The sequence below is a fragment of the Lissotriton vulgaris genome, chromosome 6 (genome assembly GCF_964263255.1).
Source record: "Lissotriton vulgaris chromosome 6, aLisVul1.2, whole genome shotgun sequence".
NCBI lineage: Eukaryota > Metazoa > Chordata > Amphibia > Caudata > Salamandridae > Lissotriton > Lissotriton vulgaris.
In genome coordinates, this window is record NC_141694.1 from 1,629,870,159 (window position 1) to 1,629,883,199 (window position 13,041).

Genomic DNA, 13,041 nt, shown 5'->3' on the forward strand with positions numbered 1-13,041 from the left:
GGGCGCCAGACTAGAACAAAAAAAAATAGCGAACCCAAACATAAACACCAAGTGTATATGTGACCTACATCCCCTAGGAAAGAAACAAAAGTTTCCCACATAAATATCCCCACATGAGTCCAATGTTTGGACGAATTATACTCTAATGGTGTGCACCACTACCGCTCCCACTGTTTTTAAAGAGCAGACCTCACGACTAAGGTAAAAAAAATCAGACTATACCCTCTAGATCCCGGGTAAGTCAGAAGGTAAATGGCTTCTCAGCCATTGGGGTTTTTAAACCGCCGGATGCCAACAGTCCACGTCCTGGCTTTTGTGCTAATCTGGATCTAGAGGGTATAGTCTAATTTTTTATTTTTTTTTGTATGTTCTTATATAGCGCTCAGCTACTCGGAGGCATCTCGGCGCTTGCCTTGGGAACCCGTCCTGGCTTTTCCCTGTGAGATAGCCCCTAACGGGCATCCCCAAGGTGAAAGCCAGGCATCCCGCTGCGGGGGGCCGTTGTGGAGATTAAGTAAGCTTAATGCCCAGAGTTGCAGAGTGTGAACCCATGATTAGGTCAGGCACCGAAGCGAGAATTATCGAGTCCGTGGACATTTGAGCTCAAGACCCTGCCGCGTCGGGAATTGAACCCTGGTCCCGGGTCTGACCTCTGCTTCAGGGTCTGCCTGCTCTAACCAGTGAGCCACACTTCTCCACTCCATTGCGAGGTTAAGGATACTTTGAACTTCGCCACGCAAATGCACTTAGTACAAGAACAATACACCTGATAATTCTATCATCTAATGAGCCCTGACAAAGCCTTTTTGAAGTAGGACAAAACGCGTTGGCTTCTTGGCGCTTTTCTACCAAAAAAAGAATAAAAAAGAAATATAGTAAAAATAATATTGGATGGGTTAAATTACTCTTTTTGATCTTGAACTTGTGGTGCAACCCAGAGTTGTAAAAAATGAGGGCACCAGACTGTTTGACCCCAGAAACCAATCCAGAGTAAAAATGTGTTCTCCTTCTCTGTCCATGTAAAGGCCCATATAAAGTCCAGTAATTCCTGGGCTTCCCATGAAGTCAGGTCCTTTTCTAAACCGGTAACACGAGCTCTCCTGCAGAATGGTATGCTCTGGTTCTGTGGATGAGAATTGTGGACTGGGTCTTTTACCAGTAAACTCCTCAGTCTTCCTTAGGAGACGATGAGTTCTTACTGTTATTAAGAAGAGATGCAGTCCATGGTCAGGTAAGGGTACCTCCGGGGTTCTTTTAACCCCATGATTACACTGTAAAAAGCTGCCCTTGCTACTTACTGACTGATCATATTGTTCCACTTAAAAAATTTGGAAATATAAACAATGTCAGTAGTCCTCGAGACTAAAAACTTTATTTTGCGATTTGGCAAACACTTTCCTCATAGTACTAATGAAATGCTGAATATAATGTTTAACAAGTGTAACCCAGTAGGCTACAACTATATATCAAGTATTCAATTAATGGATGTACTCCATTGCACCTCTATGCAGTAGCCAGCGAGCCATAGCTTAGCCTGCTTAAGAAGAAAAAGAGTACAAAGTGCTTGGTACATGTGAACTATAACAAAGTGCAGAAGGTCTATTATTCTAGCCTAAATTGAATGATTTTAATTCAGGCAATGGATATTTTAAATGGTTTAACTATTGAACTTTTTTTTACAGTGGACCTGACATCTGTGGACACCAGAAGTCCAGAACGTGAAATTGAGACTTACAACAGAGTGCAGTCCCTTGCATCTGCTTACAGAAACACAGCCCTCTATCAAAAGACGCTGGAAGATATTGAATATGCAAAGAGTTCGAAGGAGAAGCTCCAGGTGGCTTTAAAAAACAAAGACGCCCCCAATGCATTTTCCAAACTGGTGATGCTTTTAAGGTAAGGAGTCTGTTCACACACAACTTCAGCAAAAATAGTTGTGGCACTGAACTGCTTTTGTCATCACACACTTCTTTTAATAATAATGGTCCGAAAGGAAAGGCCTAGGGGCTAATTGCGCTTCCCATACCAGTCTCAATTTAGGTGCAATGCGCTGTTTGCATTCGAATCAGGTTAATGACTCAGGTTGTAATTGCACACGCCGCGGGAGATTATTCGAACAGTTAACCCCAGGTTAAATCTGGTGCAAACTATGCAGACAGACAGCACATATTTCATGCTAGCACATATCATAACAGGTTGCACAAATCATAACAGGAAAAACATGCAGTTTCACTATGTTAGCCCCCATTGGGAGGTCTGAAACTCAGAATAGTGCAATCATTGAACACCTAGTACATATCTACCTGATGATATCTGCATTTGCTGGATGCATGGTTACCACATACAACTGGGTGTGGAGCACCCTATAGGTTGATCACTGTATTTTCCTGAATCGTTTTATACAACAGCCACTAGGGGTAGCACTAAGCATTAAACGCCAACTCTGAAATCCATCTTCGTGTTTGGTCAATTGATCCCTTTAATAACTTTTCTTGAACCACACAAGGTGTTGGTGTCAGGATCCACCTGAATCGCCTTGTCACATCAATCTTCCTATAAATCTGGATGAATTGTACTGGGGTGTAGTAGTGATTGCAGCGCTGTACTGAAGCAACTACATGCTAAACCTTACCGCTTGATTGCAGTCGATGGGACACTTGCCATCCACACTATCCAGCCTATTCTATTGAACTTTTCCTTTATCATATTAGACATATTTGTGTGGCTTCCTCTTTACACTTAAACCAACAACGCTCAAACCCGCACAGAGTTGATACGTAAATCAGGAATGATGCTTAAACACTGTTCTTTGGCATTTCTGCAACAGATGAATCAAACTGGTTCAACATCAGTCCACGTCAATCTAAAATAAGCAAATAATCCAAGAAGCCCTAGATATGGGTCAGTTTGTAGAAATCAGCAGCAGGAGCAAGCCAAATCCAGATAACTTTAGTTAGACATTGTAGGGTCCTTCTTGTCCCACTAGCATCGTTATTCCGGCAGATAATGTAAATTTATACTTGTATAGCGCACTACTCCCCCGCAAGGGTCTCAAGGTGCTTGTACAAATACCGCTGTGGAACCCATCATGGCTTTCCCTGTGAGGCGTCCACTCCTGGGCACCTCCAAGGTGGAGGCCAGGCATCCTTAGTGTTGTGGGGGCCGTTGTGAAGATTAAGCAAGCTATTGCCCAGAGTTGCAGAGTGGGACTCCATGATTGGAATAGGCACTAAGGCGAGAGCTATCAGATCCGTGGAATTTTGAGCCCAAGACCCGCCGAGGCGGGGAATTGAACCCTGGTCCCGGGCTAGATCTCTGCATCAGGGTCTGCCGCTCTAACCATTGAGCCACACTTCTCCATACGTCCATGTTAGATCTTCGAGCACAAAACTCCCAAAAAAGTTGATATTTTCTTTAAATTCCATTTTGTGCCTCGCTGCCATTGGTAAACTGTAGGACTTAGTTTTGATTCAGCAACAGCTTTAGTCATGTTTTGCCAGTGTATCCTACACACTGACTGCAATGGTTACAAAATAGATTCCTTGGCAACGTTACAAAGGCAGGCTGTGAATATACCGACGATAGATGATTAACTATGAATAACGGATATGTATTTAACCAATGAGCTCTGATGACTTCAAATATATAACAAGTGCTCCCCTCCTTGACATCAAGCACCTTTTGGTTTTTTTCTCTAATGTGAGGTAAAAGCAGCAAATATCTGGATTTCAAATTAGTTTTAGGCTAACAATTTAAAGTGGAAGCTGTAGTAACTAAAAAAATCTGTTCTAACCATGCCTGGTGCACAGAGTATTTCATAATCCAGGTCTAATATTTACATGTACGGTAATCTGATAGAAAAACACATTTGTAGAATACCAATATTGAGAAACCATTTCACCTAAAATATTTGGACTAAATTAACTATTCGGTAGTAACCATTCAATGGAATCCTTTTTTTTTCGAAATTTCAAAATTACCTTTCAGTTGTTTTTTAACTGCAATTAATCTTGAAAATTGCTTCTCCAGTAAAAGCTAAGCACAACACAAGAGTCTTCTTCCCCTACAAGCTGTGTCAATCACATATGAACATATGTTCCTCATTTTATTGTAAAACCCCTTCAAGTAACTTAGAAATGTTTAATCGTGACAATAATATAAAGCAGTACTGACCACTCTGATTGTCGAAACTGAAGAGCCTGGACAGAGTAGATTGCATAAACTTTGTATTAAATTGCCAGGTTAACTCCAAAATGAGCCTTTCTTCAGGGAACCTTATGTATTTTTATTCCTCATAGATTCTTACCCCAGGCACGCTGAAACGTGCCGGGCAGTTTTGATAACATTGGGTGAATCTGCAAAGATTCAAGAAGATTGAAGGTTGCTCCCTCCTTGACAAGGATGCTAGTTATCCATCCAAGTAACCTCCTTTCAATATTTGGTAATGTCCGGAGATACCCGTGCAGAAGTGGAGGGAAGAGGAAATTCAGTATTTCTCCATATATACTTTAAGGTCTCTAACAAGAGATGGCAGTGCCTAGTATTTTACTGGCCTAACCTGTATTTTTATGTCAAGGTACTGTACACAAATTAGAGAAATTAGGAAAATTATTTATTTTTCCCTTTTGAAATATAAACTTCAAACAGAAAACAAATGAAGTAGTTACTATACCATTCATTTTAGAGCATTTAACATTATTTCTAACGATTAATAAAGTGAACAGAGTGAGACTCATTCAGTAAAAAAAAAAAAGACCAACAATGCACTGGACCGTATCTTCAAACAACTTCAGCAGTCGAGACCACAATAAATCTATGTAACCGGCATAGCTGCGAGCCTCATATAATTAAGTTTACACTACTTTGTCGGGTTACTCACTTGTTGCTTTTACAGAATTTACTCGGTAACGCCGTTCAAACTCTAAAAATGATTAAAAAGTGTGCTGGTCCATCAGTGACACTGAAAGCTAGTGTGTCACTTCCTGCGATGCCACAGGGGGGTCGTGGGAATTATGATGTCATGTCTGTTACACCTCTGATTTTACTGCAAAGACCTCACAAACAAGATAGACGATAGAATCCTATTGTGAATGCTGCTGTTGATGTGCTAATGATGTCAAATGTGTATTAACAATTCAAATCGTTTGAATTTTCAGGAGAACAACTAGAAACCTATCTCGAAACAGGATTGGCATTTTGATGCGACTTTCCCAAAACCTGATATATGGGTTGTTTGTCGTATTTTTTCTGCTGAAACTGAATAACGATGTTTTAAATGGAGCAGTCCAGGACCGGGTCGGCGTCTTCTATCTATGCCTGGGGGGAACCCCATACACCGGAATGCTCAACGCCGCTACTTTGTGTAAGTTTTTACTCTATTTCACTTATTGTGGATTCTGTGTAATGAAAATTTGAAACGTAAACTCCTGTGTTTTGTGCACCGTCTCAGAGCAAATGTAATCCTCCCATTGACTTTGTCAAAGAATTACGGCTGCGAGTCATACACTGCTTTCCCAAACCCAGGTTTTTAATGGCATGTACAATTGTATTAATTTCTTTTTATTCTGTTTTTCAATCCTATTATTGGATTTAAACATAATCAAATGTGTAATGCTTTGTTACATGAGACATCAGAGTAGTCACAAATGTTGAATAAACTTTCTTACTATATATGAATTGATCTGATTTATTCTTTGAACATGCATTGGAGTTCAACAATTGGATATCTAAGTTTCGAACAAAGTAGCTCCAGCCCGGAATACTAAATCTCACAGAGCTAAATCATCAGCACCTTGGTCTCCGAGGAGCTCAGAGCATAAAAGGTGCATTGAAAGACCCTCGAACATCTGTAGAGGAAGGATTGCAGCGAGGAAGCTAAAGAGTCTTACCCAGGGCTTTAAGTGGGATGACAAAACTGGGGGGGTCTCTTAAAGGGGTGTAGCCATTGTAATTAAGGGCGTGGCTTAAAACACATAAACTACAAATCTGGGATTAGCACAGTGTGCTGTCCGACTTGTATTTTGCTGCGTCTGTCATTCCATCCAAATATCTGATACATATATCTGTATGATGTAACATCATACCTACAACAAATCAGGAGTATCGGCTTTGTCAGTGGTTATTAGTTGCATAAATAAGCAGTAACTATGGAGTGTATATAATATTGAAAAATCTTCCACTTAAAGCCCTGGTGACACCGCAACAATGTTGCTGCTTCTGAGTTTTAAAAGAGAAGAGAAATCCAGAGAGAAAATAACTTTCTTTAAAGGATTTCCCTTCCCCTACAATGCTCACCTGGCATGACATCATGTCATCACTTCTCCACTAGTGAGAAGTCAGCAGTGTGAGCACGCGCACATCGATGTACCTGCTGTCACTGCAGTCTGGAAAAAACGGACCCACTGCGCCAGGGGACAAATCAGGGCCCGAAAGAGACCCATTTCGAGGCATTCTTTAAAATATTGCAGGTGCTCAGCACCGGTGAGACCCAGCCCACTTAAAGCCCTGGTTTTACCATAAGGCCACTAAGAAATACCACCGCAAAGTTCGCAGATCGTTTTTTCACTCTCCAACGGAGACCATGACTTCTCCTCCCTCCTGCAGTCAGGCCTTAGGAAAATTGCTACTTCGATGAGTGACAACATGCTCAAATTAAATGGTAGTAAAACGGAGGTTTTAATACTGGGTCCAAACCAAAATCTTTGGAACCCAAGACACTGGCCCTCTGAAATGGGTTCCCTACCCACTCCGTCAAACCAAATACGCAATCTGGGCATTATCATTGATAATGGCCTAACCATGGAGCCCCAAGTCACTAACCTAACATCTACCTGTTTCACCATCCTAAGGTGGCTCAGGAAAATCATCTGGATGTTACCTGACGACAAACAGAAGTCCGTGGTCAACACATTAATCACCTCCCATTTAGACTACGGAAATGTCCTCTACTTGGGGTCATCACAGGCAGTCATGAGACGCCTTCAACTTGTGCAAAATGCCGCCGCAAGATTGCTCTGCAAGTGCCACAGAACGGAACGCATGTCCGGTATTCTTAAGGCACTTCACTGGCTACGAATTGAAAATAGGGTCAAATTCAAGACACTTAGCCTTATGCACAGAATAAAATGGGGAAATGCCCCCAGATACTTACAAGCCCTCGTGCAAACCTACACGCCGGCTCGTTGCCTGAGATCCTCTTCTCAAGGCTTTTTCTGTGTGCCCAAAGTGCGCCGAGCGAGGATGGGGGGAAGATCATTCTCCCTGTTGGGCCCCAAGCTTTGGAATTCTCTCCCTCTGTATCTACGCTTGGAAGCTCGCTACATTCACTTCCGCAAAGCCATAAAAACATGCTTTTTAATCAGTAACTTGCTCCTGACTCTCCTCTGAGTTTTTGATCTGCTCACTGGTTAAGTATCTCTCAGCGCCGGGAAACCCTTTTTGGGTAGCTGTCGCGCTTTAGAAGCTCAATAAATAAATAAATAAAAATAAATAAAGTTCAAAGAAGTCTTCTAGGGGTGGTGGACAATAAGTTCAACCTGGAGGGGGGCTCATACACACATACACTCACTTACACCCATGCATTCACATGGAGACATGCACACAAAACCCATTCACAAGACTCACTCACAAATACATATACATTCATACATGCACGCACAAAACAGTCAATGGAAAACACTTCCCTGCTGCAGCTCTAGGGTGGGGGAAGCCTCAGAGGTGCCAGGAGGGTCGGGGCTGCTGCCTAGGTCACCCAGCGAGTTAGACAGCAGTTCTTACCTCATCACTGAGTAGGATGGGGTCAAATAGAGGGTTGGCTACACCCACTCTGTGAAGAGGTGTCAGTGATAGACACTCAGCCATAGGTTCAGGGCTTATCACGAGTGGGAGGGTCTCGAGGACATTTGCTGAGCTAGGGAGGTCATGCCCACGGAATCGGTAACATCCTCATCCCAGCAATGTTCAGCTGCGGCAGTCAGGAGCCTTCACATTTACTGCATGTGTAGTTCCTGGCTGCCTGACCTGAAAATAAAGAGTGTCTCTTTAGCTGACCTTTGCTCCGTCTGGGCTAGTTCCTGGCTACCTGACCTGAAAATAAAGAGTGTCTGTCAAACTGACCTTTGGGCAGCCTGACCGACACTGTTTATGTCCGAAAGAAGTGGTCCCATCCTCCTTAAGGACGGGACGCTGCTGTTTTCTTGGAAGGTTTCTTCCATCTTCAAGAGTTTTTTTTTATACCCAGTTGCTTGCTTCAGCACGATAATTCACAATCAAGTTCTGTGCAATTATCTGTCTGGTTTCTTTAAAAGATAGAATACTGAAAGTATGGTCTTTCTTCAGGCCGTACATCATCAGCTGCATCACTCCTGGTGGTATTTCAGCTGCTGAATCCAACTCTAGATTCTGTCTATTGGCATTCCCTTTTCTGAATATAGGAATGCTTCATTTTCTGATGTTATTGATTAAGCCAGGCTCTCTGCTTGATCCCTGCCCACTTCGGATCCTGGCTTTAGCTCAGGATCTTGTAGCACCTAAATTAGTGCAAATGTGTAATAGATCATTGACAACAGCTACTCACCTAGTTTAAAATATGCCCCTGTCGTACCTCTGCTCCAAATATCTATATAGACACTCCAATTCTTACAAACTACAGACCCATCTTGTTACCTATCCAACGTAATCAAACGTCATGCTAATCACCGCTAACCTCCTGAGACAGCTCTTCCTGATGTAGTTGATGACATCATAGCCATCTTTGATGAGGGAGAATCTGCCGCCTTCATCCTACAGGACCTCTCTGCCGCTTTTTATTCATACAGTTGCTCATCCTACCCTTCTTGAGAGGTTAGACACATTGGGTTGGGTCTGGCTCTGGACTGGATCAAGCCCTTCCTCTCTGACAGATCTAATTGTATTTTTCTCTCCTCATTTGTTTCGAAAAATATCGTTTTTTCCTATGAGGTGCCTGAAGGATTTTTTATTTATTTAGCATGTATATTGCTCCCCTAGGGACTCTGATTAGATCTTTCGGTTTCTCCTGTATGACATATGCAGATGACACCCAGATTGTAGTCTCTATTTTTTATAAAGGAAACTCATAGCTCCTTCTATGCGTGCATGTTAGCCATTTTTTACCGGATGAACTCAAGCTTTTTGAAACGCAATGCAGAGAACACTGTGATCTTACCTTTTGGAACTAATAGCCCCTAGTGGTTCTCCAAATGGTGGCTGAAAGCTCTTGGTCCCCTACCATCTTCCACTCTCCTTGCCAAAAACCTGGCTGTGATTTTGGACACTGACCTTTAATTTGTTATCACATCACCAGGGTAACTTTCAAGTGCTTCGCAATTCTTCAGGCCAGTTGCAAAATCTTTGCTTATTTGCCCATTCTTGCTTAAAAAAACACAATTCACACCATGATTTCTTTGCGCTGGGACTATACTAACTTTTTCCTAGTTTTGCCATCATTTCTCTTGGGTAGGCTCCAGATTGTACATAATGCAGCGTCTAGTGTCAGTCTCAGTTCCTCCCGTAGACCTCATGTAAACCTCTTCTTCCTATGCTCCACTGGCAATCTTTCTGGCAAAGATGCACTTTTAAGGCTCTCTTCGTAGATTTTATAGGCCATAACTGGAACAGTTACCACATATCTGTCCAGAAAGAACAGTCTATATTTGCTTGTGGGCACCCTTCATTCAGCAGAAGTCCGGTTACTCCCCAAATTCAGGAGCTGCCTCAAAGAAAGACCCCCATTCTTCTACCGTAGTGCTGAGGTGTAATTAATTGCCTGTGTCTTTCAGGCAGGCATCTGATTATCCCTCTTTCAGAAAGTCTCTATAACCCTGTTGTAACATGCCCTCTTGATGTTATTATAACCAAATACTCCTTTATTCAGTATCCCTAGACTGTTATTGGTAACTTAGAGCAACCAAACTGATAGCAATATAGTGTGTCTACACAGTCCTATCTAGGCGTACACTCTAATGCAATTGTTAAAACCTTTGTGGAGCTCACATTGGGGTGCTTAAGGTATGAGGTGGTGTCCTGAGAGGCTGAGGTAAATGGAGGCAAACTGAGGTAAGTTGATAGGCCTTTAAGCCTCTGCAGTGGTAGATGAGCAAGATGAAGAGATGCACATTCTTTATTAATCAACGTGAGCTCTAATAATATGAGGTATGCTAGTTTGGAGGGCATGTGGGCCTGATATGCAGGTATGGGTAGTTGGACAACAACAGAATAGAAGTATACGCCTTCTGGTAAGGCTCTGGTAGCCTCCAAGGATTCAAGAAGGAAAGGGTCAAATGATTCAAAGCAGTTAGAAGTGCAGCATAATTCATCTCTGGCATCTGGGTATCTCTGCTGGGGCAGGTGGCCTGGTTTACATCTTGGTTACGCGAAAATGAGAAAAACCTTACAGAATCAAGGACTGTAATAGGATGATTTGCGATTTCCAGCTAAATGAGGTACAGTGGAAAATCCAGATCAGTCCTGTACTTTCCAGGCACCCTTGAGGTGTCTGTCTCTCACAGAGGGTTAGGCTTCCATGCTAATTGAGGATCATCTCAAGAACGCTGCTTCTTTCACAGACAAATCCTTCCAATTACACATGAATGCATGTTTGCAAGACTCTGTGTATCCTCCCATTTCCATGGCAACTGCCAGTCATGACAGCCAAAACCCAGGAAAGTCAGGTTGTTCGGATCAATGTCGGCCAAACTCACCTGAGGAACCACCCTCCTGGGATAGGATTCGGAAAATTTCTGATGTGTATTGCGGGCCACCTCTCATCAGGAAGTAAAGAGTGCCTTGTACCCCTTCCTTGCTGATTGTCTTTTCTCTCAGAGGCCTACCTGACTATGCATCTCTCCCAGACCACTGTCTGACCTGCCCTTGGACTCACTTTGGCAGATGGCTAGGTCACTTGCAACTGAAGCTGAAAGAAATGCTGATGGGCACTTTGCAATGTTCTAGCTGACTGTTGCCTCCTCATGACCTTTCCCATGTCTAGCAGAGGTGCATATCTGCCCCTGACAAGCCCTGTAATTCTCACATCACAAAAGAGGCTTTGGCCCCTGCCCCTTTGCATGCCATATGGTGAAGCTGAACGATGATCTCTGGCGAGCTGGCACCCCTTGGGGTATCCTGAATCCAGGCAACTTCTATGAGAGTTGAGAAGATAAATGTAGTTAAACGGAACTGTAGTTGGCACTCTGGGATCCCCACCTCAACTTAAGGTGCTTGTTGATACCACTGGCATACCCTCACACCAACCTCTTATGCTTTGCTCAGCTGCGCCTTCAACCATGCATCCATACACATTTTCTGAATCTTAGATTATGGTCCTGAAAAGAAATCAAAAATTGCTCAACATTAAAATCTGCATCTAAGTTAGTTCTGAAACAGATTACTCTCCTACACATGTATACTTTGTTTGCAATGATAAAGAAACATTTTGTAAGTACAGCATTTCCGGTACAACTGCAAATTGTTCTTCATGAAGCACGGTTCCCTAATACCACTTATTTCTAATATTTTAGTTCAATGTTTTCATTTTAATGCATTTTAGTTCCTGCTTTACGTGCCATCGGTGACCAGGAGAGCAAAGATGGCTTATACCAGACATGGCAAATGTTTATTGCTTATGTGGTTCATGTCCTCCCCTTCAGCATTATCAGTGTGGCTATTTTCTGTGCCTTCTTATACTGGTGAGTATTTCAAGTATTTCAAATAATAAAAGCTAGAATCAGATTTTATATAGGATGATCATGGTAATGAGAATCTAACTTCAGAATAAAATCACCTGCTAAAACGTTAACTGTGTGGAGTTAGGTGTATTCAATGCATGCTTGCGACACTGGCAAAGTCGAAACCTTAGCTGAATTTTGTTGTGGGTTTGCCTTAAGATCGTAAACATATATTTTCCCCACACTTTTTTCTCTACGTATACAATTAAGATTCTAGCTTTTACTATTCCTTCTGCACAATTTTCTGCTTATATCAGGTCCAAAACTTTTGCAATTGGGAGATATTTTGTCATATCTTTGGATAATCTGCCGAAATGTGTGTTGTGCTCTAGTTATATGCGCACAGCAAACATTTAGGGTTGGTAAATACCCTGGTCAACCCATCAATACATTCAATAAACGTGAAGCACATTAGGTTCCAAAAAGGACAGAGAATAATGAAGTTTCAAACCATTAAGTTTTATTGAAGGTTAATGGATTACAGAAGGCTACGATTATCAAATTAATATTGATTAATCCAATTTCTGTATAATAGATTACATGCACTTCAAATAAAAGTGATATAAGAAAGGGAGGATGAACCATTATGCAGTCGCCTCTAAAGAAGAGGAGAAAGGAATGTCGGTTCACCCATATAGGGAGTACCCTAAATTACCTCCTCGTAAATCTTCCTCGCCCCCTGAGTTACATAGTGAGCTTTAGCTCCACAACAGAACCCTCCAAAGAAAAAAGAAACCACCTCCCACCCCCTCCCAACATGGCCGACCAGTCCCACCTGACCTCTATAAGAGGCGGACCGGCCCAACCAACAGCCTGTTTTTTTTGTTCTGCGCATTCTACTCCAGAGCGCCGTAAGGTAAGACATGGGACCTGCCCTAGCTGGTCCTGGGCTCTTGGGTTGGAGGTCCTGCCCTAGCGGACCCTAGGACCTGGGAACCTGCCCCCTCCCCCTCCCCCGTCCCCCGTCCTGCTGGACGGGTGAGGTGCTGCCCTAGCGTACCTGGGCTCTTGGGGGGAAGGGAGGGGGGGGGCGGACGGCGGGGGGGTTAAGGTGCTCCCTTTTTCCCTTGTCCCGACCGTTTGGGGTGTCCCTCGCCCGTTTCTGGGTTCGGGGGATAAATTGCCCATCATTGCAGAGGAGACGCAGCGCAGGTCGCTGTTTGCAGGCGTCCGCCATGTGCGTGTCTCTTCGTGGAGCCGCGGTGGCTGACTACCGCGTCTGACCTGTGCCTGGGGTCTCGCTCGCGGGACTCCGCGCTCCCCGCTCGGGGCGGGTGTTGGCTGCCGCGCGGTCGGTCTC

General features: G+C 43.2%; 1 protein-coding gene across 1 annotated transcript in view; it reads left to right on the plus strand.

Moving 5' to 3' along the window:
* Positions 1 to 13,041, plus strand: part of ABCG5 (ATP binding cassette subfamily G member 5) — a 131,057-nt gene that overhangs the window by 59,560 nt on the left and 58,456 nt on the right. The window contains exons 8-10 of the mRNA XM_086927799.1: positions 1,683 to 1,896; positions 5,157 to 5,362; positions 11,564 to 11,702. Of these exons, the coding sequence (XP_086783925.1) occupies positions 1,683 to 1,896; positions 5,157 to 5,362; positions 11,564 to 11,702 (559 nt within the window). The remainder of the gene's footprint in view (positions 1 to 1,682; positions 1,897 to 5,156; positions 5,363 to 11,563; positions 11,703 to 13,041) is intronic.